Here is a 17,134-nt window from a genome sequence, read left to right as displayed (position 1 = left end):
GGCAGAAGGGGCATGCAGCACCCTAAACCTTTTATCGGATTCCATTGTAAATCATTCTATTTAAGGTAAGTTGCTTGGGTCTGAGAGGCAGACAAGATGCCGGCCAGATGTTGGGAGGCAGCATCAGCATTCAGCCTGTGTTCCTCTCCTGCCTGATGCAAGGAGTCTCCCTGGCCCCAGCACCCCCCTCTCAGCCAGCTGAGGGCCTCTAGGTCCCCCAGTTGGGTCTCACCCTAACCCAAAATGGTTTCCGGCCTTCATTCCCCCACCTCCTGCACAGGGTGCACCATCCAGGCCCAGAGGCCTCCCGCCCTCCAAGCCCACCCACACCGACCACCCTCTGGAGCTCTGGCCACCACCCGTGGCTATCAGTCGTCCCCTTATAAATGCTTCTCCCATTACACACATATATGTGCACACACACACACACCCCAGAGGTGGCTGCATGGTTACAAAGACTTTATCAAATTATTTAAGATGTTGGCATTTATGCATTCGCATGTATACGTAAAACAATTACACAGAATCTTCAGGTCACTGGGGTGCTAATGTGGTACACACACGAGCCTGGCAGGGACTCAAGTAGGACCAGGCTTGGAGGCATGGGGCTTTGAAAAACTAGTCCTCCTTCTAAGGACCTGAGAGGAATAGGGTGACAAGGAAAGGGTCACGTCAGGGGTCTGGCTTAACCCCTGAAGGTTAGAGCTCAGAGCTGCATCTCAAGCTCTGTTCCCATCTTCAGGGGAAGGGGACTCATTTTCAGACTGTAACCCCACTACGTAACAAGCCCACTCCCTAAAATCTTGATGTGGCAAACACACCCAAGAATCCACTGGACCAGGTCCTCATAAATATATTTATATCAGAGAAAACAAGGCACTTCAGGAGCATGATGGCTCTCTCTCCTACACATACATCATTCTAGACAGAAAGTAAAAATTGGTTAGTTTCTCAAGTGAGTTAAGTGACTAAAGTTAATACAGTAACAAAATTGTTCCCTAGCCCTTCCTGAGGCACATCTCTGGGTGACACCTGGTCCCAGGTCGGCTGAACCCCGGTAGAGCTCAAAGCCCCCAGGAAGCCTGACCTCTCTCCTGAGCAAAAGCCCCTGGCCTTGGGGTCACTGCCCCCCTCCTCAAGCCCTGAGGCCAGGTGAGGGGGGTTGCAGTGGGCAGCAGGCTGAAAGCAGAGCTGGGACACGGTGGGAATGCTTATGCAGGGTCACCAAAGCCACAGAGACCTCAATCTGTCCGAGATGGCGCTGCCGAGCCGGAGAATCGGCGCCACGGGAAGAGATTTCACATTAGCCCTGACAACACTGCCTCAGCTCTGCGGTGACACCGGCCAGGGTCATTTCTGAGGGCGCTGGAGCTTCCGTTGGAGGCGAGCTGGAGCTCGGGCCAGCTGCTCGGAGCCTCCAAGGGATCGCTGAGCCTGCCCCCTCCCCGTGGCTGCTCCCTTGGAATGTACTCATCTCACAACCAAGGCAGAGTCACAACTCACTTCTGACACTGCCGAGTGGAAGCTGGGCCCCTGGGCCACAGGAATGGGGGCAGGTCCCCTGGGCTGGGCAGAATAGGGAAGGGAGGCGGCTCCTTGGCTTCAGCCCTTAGAGTCCTTAGGGGCCATTGCTCCATACTCTTACCAGCCTCAGCCCAGTTTAAATAATCACTAAACTTTGCATTCTACAATTACAGGATTCCAAAGATAACACAATTACCTGCATAGGGTCCTTTATCATCTTAAAGGGCTCTGTGTTTAAAGAAGCTTTTTTTTTTTTTTTTTTTGGTGCACATATGCATAAGTAGAGCCCAGAGGGCCTCTCGGCTGACTGGGTCCCCAGCCCCCCGAGCTAAGGAGGCTTCGCAAGGCCGGCTGCTACAAAGCGCCGAGCTTGGCTGCATAGATTTTAATGAGAGCATCGGGCAGAGCTGTGCTGTTGCTCTCCGGGACTTTCAGATCATTACCAAACCAGCTGTAGGATGAGAACACAGCATATCGAAACCCTAGGAGGTCACTGAGCTAATGATCTAATCCTACCTTCTGCAGGCAGTGGCCCTCCCCACCTCCTCCTGCCCCCAGCCCTTTCCAAGGCAGACTCCGTCCATTCCAGAAGCCAGGCCAACACCGCCCCCTTCAAGGTCAGAGAAGAATGATAGTGAGTAGTGCTGGCTCCCCCTCCTCCGGAAAGGAGGGGGATGGGGGTAATTTAGTCAAAGCCATTAGGCCCAAACCCTGGCCTAGCCAGGCCCCAGGACTCCTATTTGGGAGAACCACTGCCCTCCACCTGCCACTTTGGTCACTGCTGGGTTGCAGCCGGGGGCACCTTCGACAGCCATTTTAGAGTTCTGAAGAAAGCACCTTCAGCTTCCAGAGTGCACAGTGGGAGGCAAGGAGGGGGTGCACACCGTCTGGTACGCTCAGCACTGGGGCCTGACGCCAGCCCTGTGCCAGAGATGTGTGATCTAGGAGAGGAAGGAGGGCACACTCTGGAGCAGCCCCTGCAGGAGGGCACGCTGGCCTCTAAAGACTCGGTCCCCACGCCCCAAGTTCACAGCAAGAAGGCTGAGGGGGAGATTCAGCCAGGGCACAGCGGCAGTACCCACGATTACACCCTCTCCTCAAGCCGGAGGGGTTGATGAGGGCTTTGGCAATTACTATAACCATTTGCTGTGCTGGGTAGAGACAGATCCTGTTTCTCTTTGTTTCAGGGCTCGGAAAGCCGGAGAAGCCGGAGAAGCCAGAAGCCAGTTTCAGCACAAGAGGCTACACAATAGTTAGGGCAGAAGAGAAGAAACCTCACTGTTGGCCAAAGTTGACCAGTTTTTTTCTGAATAATAGCACCTGTGTATTAGCTCTGGGAAAAAGGGGGAGTGAGGGAGGGAACGTCACTGTGCAGTGAGGAGGGGAGCTGGAAACAAGACCCAGAGTCCTTCTGCCTTTCGACCCTCCTCATGGCCGCCAGCCGCCAGCGCCCCCTGCCCCGGGGCAGCTACCTGCAGCGGCTGCCAGCCCGAGGGACTGAAGTTTCTACAGTTGGAAGGACCTATGCTTAAACTGGGGAAATAAAAGGGGGACGAGTTGCAGAGGAATTGAAAGCAGCACCTGTCACGCTGCCTACCCGCTTCCTTCTCTCACTACCTCTGGTCCCCCAAAAGGGCAGCTCTCAAGGCCAGGTGCTTGGCTGGTGATAGGAAAGGGGGAGCAAACAATTACAAGAGAGGCCATGAGGGTCTGAGCAGCACTGATAGGCCTGGCACAGGCCCTGAGCCCTTCTACTGGGACCCCCACCTGTGGTGAGGTCTGAAGTAGCACAGAGCCAAGAACTGCTCTGCCCGGGCTCCAGCAGGTGTCCACCATTTGGTCCCAGAAAGCACAGGTAACTTGGAATCAGGAACTCTGGGGTCTAGCTCTGTCATCATCCAACTGTGTGACCTTGAGCAAGTCACTTCCCATCTCTAGGCTTCAGCATCATTCAACCCAGTTCCGCCTTTTTCCAGTCCTGCAGTTACAAGTCTCTAAGCTTGGCTCCCGAGAGCCAGAAGAGGCCCAGATCCCTGTGTGTCAGGGCTAGTTTGGTCGTGAGTATTAGAGGTTAGAACCGGGCTGTGGTGCTTGGAGGCACCTGGTGGTGAGGGAGGGGCATTTAAGGAACGTGGAACACCACATTCAGGAGAGGGACCCTGGGAGGGAGGGAACCACCCCTGCCTCCAGAAAGGCATTGTTTCTGAGCAGAGGGGTAAGACATTTCTTTAGGGGCTGGATGGCTCCTGGAATAAAGGGCATCCAGACATAGAGATGGCTTAGCAAAAGGCAGCCTCACCCTGCTGATGAGGGCAGAAGGGGGAGGCACGGGGTATGCGGCTGCTCCGCCCTCTCAGTGCATGGGAAAGGGGCCAGCTGTGTCCAGGCAGGCTTTAGGACCAGAAGATGGCTGGCATTATTCAAAGTAGCTGAGGGCAAGGATTCTAGAAGACCACAGAAAACGGCTTCTAGGGGAAGGCACCAACTCCAAATTTAAATCCAATCAAAGGGATCTGCTTTGGGGTTTTCCCTTCTCTTCAATATGCAACAGTCACTTGAAGGGAAGAGGGAATATCTCAGCTACTGAACCTCAGGAGCCCCATGGGCCTGACCTCGGGGAGATGGGAAATACATGTTGGTTTGGAGGAAGCACTTGGATATATCTTTGGTTGCTTCAGGGAAGGCTCTGGCCCCTTGAGATTCTTTTTTTCCTCCCTTTTTTCCCCTTGGGACTGTCGGGGTAGGCATCAAAGGAGGCAGGTAGGAAGGAAAGAAAAAGGAAGCGGGCAGCAGGCAGAAGAGTTAATCCGACCACTCGTCCTCATCAAACTCAGAGGAGTCATCTTCTGAGTCGCTGTACTCCACAGCAATGCGACGTGACAAGATGGTGGCCACGTCGTTGCCCACAACATCCCGCTTCTCTTGTTCCCGCTGCTCCTCAACCCTGCGCAGCTGAAAGCCTGGTGGGAGAGAGAGAGAAGGGTTAAGGGGTGCGTCAGTCTCCGAATCCATCCAGGACTGTGGAAGAGGGAGCAGCCCCTGGTGGTGGTGGGTATTGGAAAGGACAGTGAAAAAGAAGGACCCTCTGGGAAAGCAAGATCCTCAGGACAAGAAGTAAAGACAGGTTTTATGAAATTGTGGCCCCAGTGCTACAGGTGTGTCTGAAAGGAGCCTGCCATTCTTCCCAGTTTCCACGCTTCCCAGTTTCTCAGGCTGGTGAGGATGGTACTTCTCCCAAGACTGAGTGGGGAGTGGCTGCCAATCCCCTCCTAGTGGGCACTCAGTCTGCCCAAGTCATTGTTTTCATGAAGCTCAGCTGCCTTAGGTTGTCTCCACTAGACAACCCTTCAGTTCCTGGAGGATCAGACAGAAGAAACCACTCCAGTCCCTTGGGACCAGAACCGGCCTCTGACAGAAAGAGAATAAATGCCCCATGATGGTGAGATGATGACGAGGGAGGGGAGGAAGGTAGGGTGAAAGGAAGGGAAGGGGATAGGAGAAAAAGGGGAGAAGGAAGGGGGTGGGAAGTGGGGGAGAGTAGGGAGGAAGGATATGAAAGGCAAAAAAGTGGAGGACAAGGAGTGTGTGAGTCCAGCTGAGGAAGTACCTTCTAAGACAGTGATTCTTGTTTTTCTCTGGGGCACAAAATGGATGCAAACATACACAAAGCATAAATTTCCAAGGAGTTCAAAGATCCCACGATAAGAAGTCTTTACTTTAAAGCAAGGTGGAAAGAAATATAAACCTCTGTATTTTTAGAGTGAAGCCTTTCTTCACGCTGATCTGAGGTCTTAATCTCTCCCCACCCAACGAAAGCTATTCCCTTGGAAGGTCGCAGAACCCCTTGTCCACCCTCCAATCAGTCTTCCAGCTGCAGAAAGACAAGGCTTCATGATCCCGGACCCACCATTGGGATTTTACCTTGACGGATGGCTGAAAGCAAGTCGCTGCGGGCATCGCTCACAGGAGGCAAGGAGGACTTGGGCTTGGTGGTGTCAGAAAGTGGTGAAGGTGCAGCAGGCTGGCCATCTGCACCACTGAAAGGGGGAGGAGGGGGCCCCGGAGGAGGGGGGGGGGGGGGGGGGCGGAGGTGCTCCTCCTGCTGGTTGGGACAAGGGAGGTGGTGGCAGAGGTGAGTAGTCAGCTGCTGGCGGTGGGGGAGGAGGTGGAGGGGCAGCAAAATCGGGGTGAGGTGGGAAAGATGGGGGTGAAGGTGGTGGTGGCGTCCCTGGAGACCCAAATCCTCCAAGCGGTGGTGGGGGTGGAGTGCTCATCATCGGAGGTGGAGGCGGAGGGGCAGGTGGTGGAGCAAACCCAGGTTTGGGGCCTGGCGGAGAGCCCAGAGGAGGAGCTGGTGGTGGATGGCTTGGGCTGACCACACTGGATCTTTTGGGCCCAGCTAAGCCAGACCCTCTTTGGATACTGTCTGCTGGGTAGCTAAAAGGACAAAGCAAAAAGACCCACCATCACTCTCAGGATGCAAACCTCCACTTTTAGTTAAGTTTATCTATAAGCCTAGGTTCATTTTGGTTGACAGTATCAATTCATTTTGCCTCAAACAGAAAGAAGAACCTGGGGATGGTCAGAACAGACCAACAATGGAATGGGCACCCTTGTAAGGTAATGAGCATCCCATTAGCAGAGGAGTATAAGCAGAAATTGAGAAAAACTACCTGAAAAAAGTGGACTTAGGATTTTTCCAACAGGTGAGGGCTGGCCAAGATCCTCTCTTAGGTCCCCCTCAAACTTTTCAGCTCTCCAAGGGAAGGCACCCTTCTAAGAAGAAGGGTCAGTTCAATCTTGGAGCCAGGACTAAGAAGGCACGCAAGAAAGAACTGGAATAAAAATTCAAACACCACTACCCACAGGCTCTGCTCCACAGGCTATTAACATTCACCAGATCTTATGAGGGCAGGAAATCCAAGCCAAGCTGACCGAACCTGAGCGGGGTACAGATTTAGGTGAATGTACCTTCAGTGCTCATGTGGAAAAACTTGAGACAGAACGAGGGCCTGAGGATCAGCAGAGACGGGAAATGAATGTGCTGCCAGACTTGACCCGGGTTGAGAGAGAATTAAGGTGCACCTCTCCTGGGTCAGGCCTACTTGACTGAGGCTGCAAGGTCTCAAGCCATGTGTGAGACTGCAGGGATTCTTTTTCCACCTTTTTATCTGCCCTACACTAATAGCTACTCCTTAGAAAAGCATCCATCTTGGAATTTTCCACAGACCTTCGAGCCTTAGCTGCATCCAACATGGCAACAAGCAGGAAGTGATTTGGGAGGCAGAAGGAGACTTGGGATTAGTGGTTTCAAGCGCCAAGAATGGGGCGGGCGGTGGGGGTGACAGCACTGCTTTAGGTCTCCATCTGAGGGGTCTTCAACATACCCCATCTCTGATTAAACAGTGTCCAAGGAGACAAGCATACTTTTCAAAGCTCTCACTTGTCAGGCATCAGAAAGAAAAGTAACTATGAGGAAACACTGAAATCTAACACTCCTCAGATCCCTTCCTCTTTCAGCCATTACTTGCTAACTCTTCCTCTATATACCTCTGCCAGGGACACTGACAAATACCAAAATGGTCAGATTCTAAGTTTCATCTCTTTTTCTTTTGTTTCCTTCTTTCTGGAGATTTTATCCACGGTGAAATGGACCAGAGGTGACAGGAGAAAAGGGTGACTATCTTCTACGTTCCTAGATAACTGGGAAGGAGGCTGTTCAATATTTTATGTACAGCAGGAGATTATACCACTTTATGTCATGCTGAGTCAGAGCCAAGTAAAAAAAGCAAGAGATAAGTTGGTGACTTCTATCTGCTCAGGTGTAGCTAGTAGTTAAGAACACAGGCTCTGGAAAGAAAGCCTGACCTGCTTTCCAATCATGACTGACCTGCTTTCCAATCATGACTCTGCCTCTTACTGGCTGTGAGATCTTAGGTAAGTTCATTGACCTCTCTGTGCTTCACTGTTTACTCATCTGTAAAATGGGTACCTATCTCAAGAGGACTCTTGTGGGGATTAAGTAACATATATAGTGTTTGGCATAATGCCTGGCACTTTACAAACACTTAATAAATACTAATTATTTCTATTATCTAGACACACTTGTCTGGAGTCACTTTAGTGGTCCTGGCCTGGATTTAGAACTCTTACTTTGTTCTTGAGCATTTAACCACCCCTAGTAGATGGAAGAGGCATCACCATTTACCTGAATTCTGCTGGTGGGGGAGGCAAGCTGTCCTCAGAGAAGGAAGGAGAAGGCGGAGAAGTGGAGTCTGACTGTGGTGGTGGTGGGTAGTTGCTTGCATCCACGTTATCAACAGACCCAACGCTGCCATTCTGGTACACCAAGGTGGGTGGATACCTGACAATGAACCCAATGCCAAAACTGTCATTTAAAGTCTGAGTGGTACTCTCTTGTTTTCTTAAAAGACCCCATAAAAATGCATTTGATACAAAAGCTATTAGGGAGAAATAAAATTAGTATATTTCTCATATAGTTTCTGTTGTACTGAAGTTTTATTTTAGGACTAAATATTCTATTGTTAAATATCTCCCAGGACTTCCCTGGTGGCGCAGGGGTTAAGAATCTGCCTGCCAATGCAGGGGACACGGGTTCGAGCCCTGGTCCGGGAAGATCCCACATGCTGTGGAGCAACTAAGCCCGTGAGCCACAACTACTGAGCCTGCGTGCCACAACTACTGAAGCCCGTGCGTCTAGAGCCCGTGCTCCGCAGCAAGAGAAGCCACCACAATGAGAAGCATGCGCACTGCAACGAAGAGCAGCCCCCGCTCGCCCCAACTAGAGAAAGCCTGCGCGTAGCAATAGAGACCCAATGCGGCCATAAATAAATAAATTTAAACAAACAAAAAACCTCCCAGATATTTCTTTTGTTTTTTCCCCCACTTGCTGTAGTTGTAATTTATTTATTTAAAAAGAATTTTTATTGGAGTATAGTTGATTTACAATGTTGTGCTAGTTTCAGGTGTACAGCAAAGTGAATCAGCTATACATATACATATATCCACTCTTTTTTAGATTCTTTTCCCATATAGGTCATTACAGAGTACTGAGTAGAGTTCCCTGTGCTATACAGTAGGTCCTTATTAGTTATAACATAGTAGTGTGTATATGTCCAACCCAATCTCCCAATTTATCCCTACCCTCTCCCAGATATTTCTGTTGGATTGTCTGTAGAAATGGGACTGAACCCAGATTATCAAAACCATGCTGTTCCTTTCCCAATGTTGGCCTTGTCAAACCCAGCAGTTCTTTGAAATTCTCTCCCAAATGTTAGGAGCAGCCCAGACCCAAATCCCAAAGTCTGTCTTGCAGCAAAGGGCAAAGCCAAGCCCCAAGGCTAGTGAGCTGCAAGCACGTGACTGGCACACAGCCTGGTTTTGAGGTCGGCAAGCCTCTGGAGCGCTCAAAGGCCAAGGAGGCATCTGATTGCAAAACCAAGCTGAGGACAAATGCAAGTTGCTGTGTGGTAGTTAGACGTGGTCTCTTATCTAACAAAAGGAGCTGCTGATTAAAGTGGGGTGCTAGGGCTTGCCTCACGAAAACCTGTCCCTCATAGCACTGGGCCTTGGGTGAATTTGCTCTGGGTGAACAGCAACAAACTTCTAAACAAGCACGAACATACCAAGCAGCAGCTAACAAAATGTGGCCTGTTCTGCTCCACCTCCCGCTTCTTTCCACCATTGTTGGATTATAAGGAACTCATCTAAAGCAGACCCCAGGGAGAACAGAGTTGGAGGGAACTAACTGAGTCAAATGATGCTCTGATGTGGAAAATCCCCAAGGCCTGAAGCCCTATAGACTTGGCATATCTCTTTACAGGCTCACCAACACACACACACACACACACACACACACACACACACACACACACACACACACACACACACACACACACACACACACACACACACACACACACACACACACACACACACACACACACACACACACACACACACACACACACACACACACACACACACACACACACACACACACACACACACACACACACACACACACACACACACACACACACACACACACACACACACACACACACAGTTGGTCGGCATCCTGAACATGCTTCTGCCCTTAGAGTCACTGAACCTTCATACAACAAGGGCCTGTCTGAACAGGAGGGACCACAGAACAAAATGGCCCCTTTTTATTGGGAGGTGAAGATAATGGAGGTACCCTCAGGGCTGATTCCCCTGTAGAAAGAAAGGCTCATTTTTCCTCTCACCATCCTCATCACTCTTTAAAACAAATCTCTTAATCTAGGAAGAACAAGTGTCAGAAGTGTCAAGATTTCTAAAAGTCAAGATTTTCATGGTAGAATTATTCCTAAAAGCAAGAACAACTCAACTCTTTCCTTTTATCATTCCTAGACACCCGGCATGGGCTGGCATGGTTCTCTGACAGCCAGGATGCAAGGTATTTAGGGGAAAAACCAGGGCGACATTTATGCCAAGCAATCGTGGTGACTTGGCTTTGAATGTCACACAGGTCGGACACCAGGATAAGCATCAAACCAAGCTTTAAAACCATTTTTTTCCTTTTAAACCTCTAGTGTGATTTGGTGTTGGGAAATGGGGTCAGACTGACATCTACCATTTCTTCACGGAAATATATAGCCTCAATATTGGCCGCACGACCTTTCCCACACTGTCTCTGAGGTCTGCTTTCAGTCCCTTGGCCAGCCTCTCTCCCAAGACTGACAAAGGCTGACTGAAAAGTTGCTTTGGTGATGTGCACAAATTCTCTGCCTGGCCCTCCCCACTCCCACGAAATGCCCAGCTCTTTAGCCACAACCTTCAAATCAATGCTCTGGAGGCAAAGGCCTCCCAAAGCCACTTTTCTTCCCTTTCTAGTCTTTCCTTTGAGTGCCTCAGACATACCAGTGTCTGGCAGAGCAAGGGCACTAGAAGCCATAGGCTTTATTTTCCAGACCACTCTCGTCGCCAAGTCTCTTGATTTTTTTAGCAAATTTTAATCACCAGATGGAGGCACTTTAAAGTAGCTGATTAACAGTGGTATTGATTTAAGCCACACAGCAAGACTTCAGGGGGTATGAAAGGTGTCACACCAGAGCTGTCAGACTGTTGCCCCCAGGTGCCCAGCCCCTTCAAAGAATGCTACCAAGAGGAGAGAAGCATCACCTACCCAGAAGGCCCCAGCTTTTCTTTGGATTCTACAAATTCTTGACCCATCTTCATTTTCTCCCACTCTTCCTTACGTGTCTTGATTTTACGTGGGTTTACATTTCCTCGATTTGGATTATCCTTCTTCTCTTTCTACAATGAAAAGAAACAGAAAAGCCTTAATAAACATTTCCCAAAGTTCTTCATTAAAATTCCACCCAGCTTCATGGATATATACCCAAGAGAAGATTTGCCTAGACAACATACAGTAACTATAGAATTTACAGAATTGCTGGGTTTAGAGTGACCTAGAGGTCATCTAATCCAAACCACCTCCTGGGCTCAAACACATTTCCTCAATCCCATACTCAAACACCTCTACCCACTACCTCTTTGGGTAATTCATTCATGTTTTTCAGCAGCTCCAATTGTTAGGCAGTTAGTAAACAGCTATTTATTATTTGTTATGCCGCAAAGGTCAGTCAAGAGAGAAGAGAAATAATGATAGCGGTAGATATCTGGGACAGATATAAGGAAATAGTTAAAGAACAAACCAAAACAACCAATGAAGAATTCTTCAGCCTGTGCAGCTGCACTAGCCCCTGGCGCTCTCTTGGGCCTCCCGGCAGCCATGCTAATGGGATTGTGAGGTTGCAACTGGTAGGTCATATGCTTACACACATCACTGGCAGCCTAAGGGGAGGGGAGCATCTACCAAAACCAGGCCTATGCCCCCACCACTGCCTCACCCAACCAGTAGTCAAGGTGTTAAACCACTCTTGTTGCAAATCAAACACTGTAGAGCCTTGTGCTGATCTCTGAGAAATGAGCTGCAAAACTGGCAGGGAAGGGAACTAGCCTAGCTTGAGTGTCCAGCAGAGTCAGGTGCAAATTGCAAGAGAAATAAATGGTGAATAGAAAAGTCAATTTCTAAAACTCAGCCTGAATATACTCAATTGTTAATAGCACCGGGAGGAACAAACACATTTTTGGTGTGATTTATACTTTCATCTTGGTTGTGCTTGGAGTGGACACATTTTTTTTTAAGAGTCTCACCTGACATCCACGCAAGCAGCCACTCGGAATGATTACTTAACGTAAGACTGGCTTCCTTTTTATCCCCCCTCCACAGTCGTGCCTACTGATGTGTAGAACAGAGGCCCCTTTCCCCTCACCCTATGCTTTCTCTTCTCTTTCATGATATCCTTGGTGTCCTGCAGCATCTTCTCCTTCCAAAGATCAAAGAAGTACGAAGGGTCTGTGTAGAATTTGAGTGCCTCTTTCCCATCGTCCCTTGGACAGAAATGAAGACAAGTAGCTGTCAGTAGACAGATGAGCTCCCAACCAAATCCAATATTCCAAACACCTACCAGTTAGCAGTTTTTACACTGAGGAATCAAGAAGTCATTCAAATCGACTGCATATTTCCTCTCCCATACCAGCGTTCCAAAGCCCCTGAATGGCACGGCACCTCTTTACTTATCTGGCTTTTTAAGAACCTTAGCCTTACTTTCAATTCCTGGTAGAGGAATTTGCATGGTCAGGGCAAGAATGGGCTATAGCAGCAGGGATCCTGATTATGGCTAATGATCTCCATGGCCGCAGACACCTCCCTGAGGACATTCTGATATCTTGGCACATTAGATGGGATTTCTGTCACTGGTTCCCCTACCACCATCAATTGCCCAGGTCTCTGTAGGAAGCGTTAGTGGCTTTCTACCCACCCAAAACCTGTGCACACATGTGCAGGTGCACGTGTGTACACATGTATGCACATACACACATGAATGTGTATATGTGTGCAGCTGTTATTCTTCTGTAAATACAGACAACCACAGCATTCCACCTACTTGCTTCCTTCCGGAAGAGCTCAGCATCCACCCCCACCCCCCAGCCACAAGGGGGCCCCAGTGAGAAAAGATGGCCAGCTGTTTTATGACCACAAGATTTCATTACCATCTCTTAGTGGCTGTGAAAGAGGTAGAGTGAGCTACTGAGTGTCGATGTAGAGGCATCTACCAGACTCGACGACCCTGGTTGGAATCCTGCACTTTGGCATGGCTGAGTCTCTCCCATTCTCCAGAAAGCATGCACTTAGGGGTGGATATTTATTTTAACACTACTCTGAACTAAAAAGAACTGGAAAGGTAATTCTTTCCTAACCTCCAAGCCTATCACAACACACAGAAACCATTTCCTAATCATGCACTAATGATTTTTATCTTAAATCTTGTTCTGAGTTAGCCACACCACCACTCTTTTCTGTTAGGCTAAATCCAGAAAACTGAGAGGAGAATGTTAAAAAGGAAAATACCCTACATTAACTGAAAAATAAACTTGTCTTACCATAGTCCCTTCAATATTATCAGGTGTGTAGTCTTTTCCTGCCCTACAACCCCTCTGCCCAGATCCAACTAGGCTAAATGATGCAGGCTAGAGAGTCAAATCTACGCCCTGCTATGTTAGCTGGCCCCTTTGAGAGCCAAGGGGCAAACGTAATTTCACACAGTAATAATAATAGGATAGATGCCATGTACTTCCTCTGTATCTGTGTGAGAAGCGACCATGCTCCTATTCTGGCTCTGTGGATCAGGTGGGCGTCCTTGAATTTCACACACATATTCTACTTTGCAGTACACCCATGTCTCACAGAAGACATCTGCCTCCAGCTATCTGTAATTACTTTTACCTGTTCCAAAGATAGTTATGGATGCGAGCAAGATAAATATTCGCTTTCTGCCCCTGCTTGGAAATTTTTTGCACGATAACACTAGAGACTACTAGAGGGGAGGGGCTTTAAGTTGTCTATAAGACTACCTTTTTCAAGTCCAGCCACAGCACTGTAGGTCCTTTCAGAGGGGAATGATGAAAGGATGTTCAAAACGAAGTGAACGACACTCATTTGGAAGAATGCCAATTACTCCTTAAGCTCTGGAAGGACCCTCAGGGCCCAGAGCAGCCAGTCCACAAGGCTGGCCCCACTAACACGCCCAAACATCTGGTAATCTAGTGGTTTCAGAGTAAGTGGGAGCCTTGCTAGAATGTTGCCCCTGGGATGCATGCTATAGGACTGCCTTGTAACAAAGTCCTTTTGGTTCTATAATAACTAAATTCCTTGGATGGAATCCAAGATGGACCTGGCTTGTACCAAAGTAAACTCTGCAGCATGCAATGCTATAGCAAACTTTCAATATATATTATATTCACTATGAGTTTAAGAAACCAAACAATAATAAGTGGCAACTGTTTATATGGTAAACGTTAGCTTCTGCTGCCACAAGCAACTCTGGGGTAGTAGTATGCTTTTTGATACAATCCTCTGATGTAAACAACATCTTTAAATAAAAAGACAATCTAGTGTTGTTAACCACAGGCTGAAAAAGGTAGAAGCTAGCCAGGTTACCTGTAAGGGGTCAGATTGTTGAGAGGTGGAGGAGTATCACAGGTGTTGTATGTTTCCAAGACAGGTATGGGGAGAGAGTTTCTGTCAAAAAGCTTCTGGTCTTGAACGGTAGAGCTTCTGAAGGCCTTTCGGGTGTTGATTCCTTGTAGTGACACTGAAAGAAGATGGAAGGCATTAGAAAATGGATGACAGGCTATTTGAGCAAACACTGAGTCACACCAGTCGGAGAGGCCTCAGCTGCTGCATTTCTTGGCTGCGGCTGTCTGCAGCCAGGTTTTTTTTTTTTTTCTCTCCCCCTCTGGGGAAGCCCCACAAGGCTGTCAGCAGCCCAGCCATTTCATGACTGAACAAAATGAGGCAACACAAAGGTTTACTATGTGGCCAGATCTAGCAGGCCCCTCCTTAGGAGGAATGAATCTTCCAAGTACTTTTATGGTAGCAAAATACGACTGGGGGGAAGGGGAATTTGAGAAAGAGGGGATTGGGGGAATGGGAGAAAGGGAGTGTGTGGAGGTGTGGTAGAGATTAAAAGGTTTCTTTACATCACCCAGGCTTGTGTCGTTTCAAAGCAGAACTCCATAGGCCTCTGTGATTTCTCCCCTCACTTTTTTATAAATCAGGAAAAAAAAAATCCTAAGCAACTGCTCAGCAGAGCCTGCAAACGCTGAGCTCAGCTTCCTTACCTTCTTCTTCCTTGGGATCCAGCTGAGTGACTTTAACTTGTAGGCGGTCGACCCTCTCAGCAAGGGAGCTTACTCGAGAGGCAAAAGTATTTGCCTGAGTGAAGAGCTCTCCAAAAATGTCCTCGGCATATTTACCTGAGAGAGCAAAGAAACCAAGTCACTAGTGCCTAAAAGTGACATACATGGTCAGAAAAACTGGCTACTAAAGACTGTATTTCCCACCTCCCAAACACACCCACCCACCCCTCTAAGATGGTTCAGGCTACGTGCAGAGCTTGCTCCTGGAGACAGAGACATACCCTCCAGAGCCTGGGCAGCCTGCACGTGCTCTATAACTAACAGAGTCTTCTTGGCAAAATGAACTGACATGGAACTCAAAACAGGATGAATAAAATCAACAGGTGTTATCCAAAAAACTAATCCTAGAAGAGTGGAGAGTATGTCTATACATTTGCCTATAGCCCTTAGCCCTTTGCTGCTCTGTAAAAGCACCTTGTAAAAGTGCTTCTGGAAAACAGATTGGGAGTTAGAAGGACCTTCTATGTGTTTACAATTAACATGAAAAATAAGAAATCACATCCTTAGTGGAGCCCCAAAAGTACGCTGAACAACCATGATGAGATGTGGTATCTTTGAGGGGCCCTGAACTTACTAACAACTCATAATAGAGACATAACTTCTTCTAAGAGGTGAAAAGGTTATTTTATGTTTTATGACCTACAACTTTGAAAGTCTTTGCTTTAGGTTATAATCCTTCAAATCTACATCTCAGGGAACAAGTGGAAAGCTGAAACATTCAAGCTCTCCCTGAAAAACAACATACCAGTGGTCTCATTCCACAATGTCTTGTTTTTTAGAAAAAGAAAAGAGTTCCGTACTTTCAACCCTGGAATGCAAGGAGAATTTGCAGCCAAAGAAACATAAAAGCAATCTGACACTACCTCCATATTGTCATTCCAAGCCACAAAGCACATTCTTGCTAGAATGAAAAGTGGTGCATACGAATAAATACACCATCTGAGTTTGTTACTTGCAAGGTGAAGGCAGGCATAAGTTACTGTGCCCAACCAAAAGATCATTTCTTTGAGAACTATTTAAAGTAGGCTCTTACTTCAGTTTCTAAACTACATTTATTCTTAGTCCATACTTGAGGGGAAAAAATTAGATCAAAAGGCCAAAACTGCACCTTCAGGGTGAAATGCAGCTCACTCAATGTAACCTGGAAGGTAAGGATAAGACCAATCAACAGCATATTTTGAATTGCTGGTAAATTTAGTCAATAAACAGTTTCTAATCAAGGAAGAAGCAAGTCTTTGCATACTGAATGGTTCTGTGATCTAAACAACCATGGGAAGCTCCTGAGCTCAAAGGACTGAAATTGGCTAACAAGCTGCACTTCTACAGGGCAGGTTGAGAATCCAATCTGATCCCTGATAATATGGCTAAGTCATATAAGAACCATACTGTACTGACTCACAGATATAGAGAACAATCTAGGGGTTACCAGTGGGGAGAGGGAAGGGGGGAGGGGGGCAAGACAGGGTAGGGGATTAAGAGGTACAAACTACTGTGTATAAAATAAACAGGCTACAAGGATACATTGTACAGCATAGAGAATAGAGCCAATATTTTATAATAACTATAAATGGTGAATAACCTTTAAAAATTTTGAACCACTATGTTGTACACCTGACACTTACATAATATTGTAAATCAACCATATCTCAAAAAAAAAACCCCAAACCAAAAACCATACTGTATCATGCTTGCCTAGGTAACGAATAACTGTGATCAGAAGACTATATAACAGAGAAACACACATTAAGCATAGAAAATAAACCAGGCTCAAAAATATATGTTAACCATGCAGCTGTTCTGGAGGAAAAGAAAACCCCAAGTCAATTTACCCTTAGGTCACCGCGAGAGTACGCAGGATTTCCTGCTCCTCAGTGAAGGGAGCAGTGATAGTGGGAGTAGAAATCAGTGTGGCACAATGGTTTAAGATGAAATCATACAAAGAACCCCACCATATAAAATGGTAACATTGAGAATGCTATTTGAAGGGGGAGTGAGGTGGAGTGAAGGCTTCCCCACTGTCACGTTACGTCATGTCAGGCCCTAGGTATACTTAGAACTTCAAGATGATACATGGAAGAAGCAGTAGACTTCAAACCAGAAAGTCTGAATTTAAGTCTCAGTTCTTTCTACCTACACCTGTGTACTTTTCAGCAAGTCAAATTCTCCCAGTCTCAGTTTCCTCATCTATGAAATGGGGACAACTATATCTATCTCACCAAGTTGTCACAGGATTAAACAAGCCAAAAATGTAAACTCTTTTTCTAAATTAATTAATTAA

At 47.5% G+C, this 17,134-nt stretch overlaps 1 protein-coding gene across 1 annotated transcript in view; it reads right to left on the bottom strand.

Moving 5' to 3' along the window:
* Positions 1 to 442: 442 nt before the first annotated feature.
* The window catches only part of WASF2 (WASP family member 2), a 71,594-nt gene continuing 54,902 nt past the window's right edge, over positions 443 to 17,134 (bottom strand). Inside the window, 8 exon segments of the mRNA XM_073793524.1 lie at positions 443 to 4,484; positions 5,446 to 5,608; positions 5,610 to 5,961; positions 7,733 to 7,888; positions 10,715 to 10,845; positions 11,868 to 11,985; positions 14,096 to 14,249; positions 14,779 to 14,913. Coding sequence (XP_073649625.1) covers positions 4,327 to 4,484; positions 5,446 to 5,608; positions 5,610 to 5,961; positions 7,733 to 7,888; positions 10,715 to 10,845; positions 11,868 to 11,985; positions 14,096 to 14,249; positions 14,779 to 14,913 — 1,367 coding nt within the window. The 3' untranslated portion in view covers positions 443 to 4,326.

Source organism: Tursiops truncatus, chromosome 1 (genome assembly GCF_011762595.2).
Source record: "Tursiops truncatus isolate mTurTru1 chromosome 1, mTurTru1.mat.Y, whole genome shotgun sequence".
Lineage (NCBI taxonomy): Eukaryota > Metazoa > Chordata > Mammalia > Artiodactyla > Delphinidae > Tursiops > Tursiops truncatus.
Note: the sequence above shows the minus strand (reverse complement) of the source record. Positions and strands in the feature narration are given on the sequence as shown.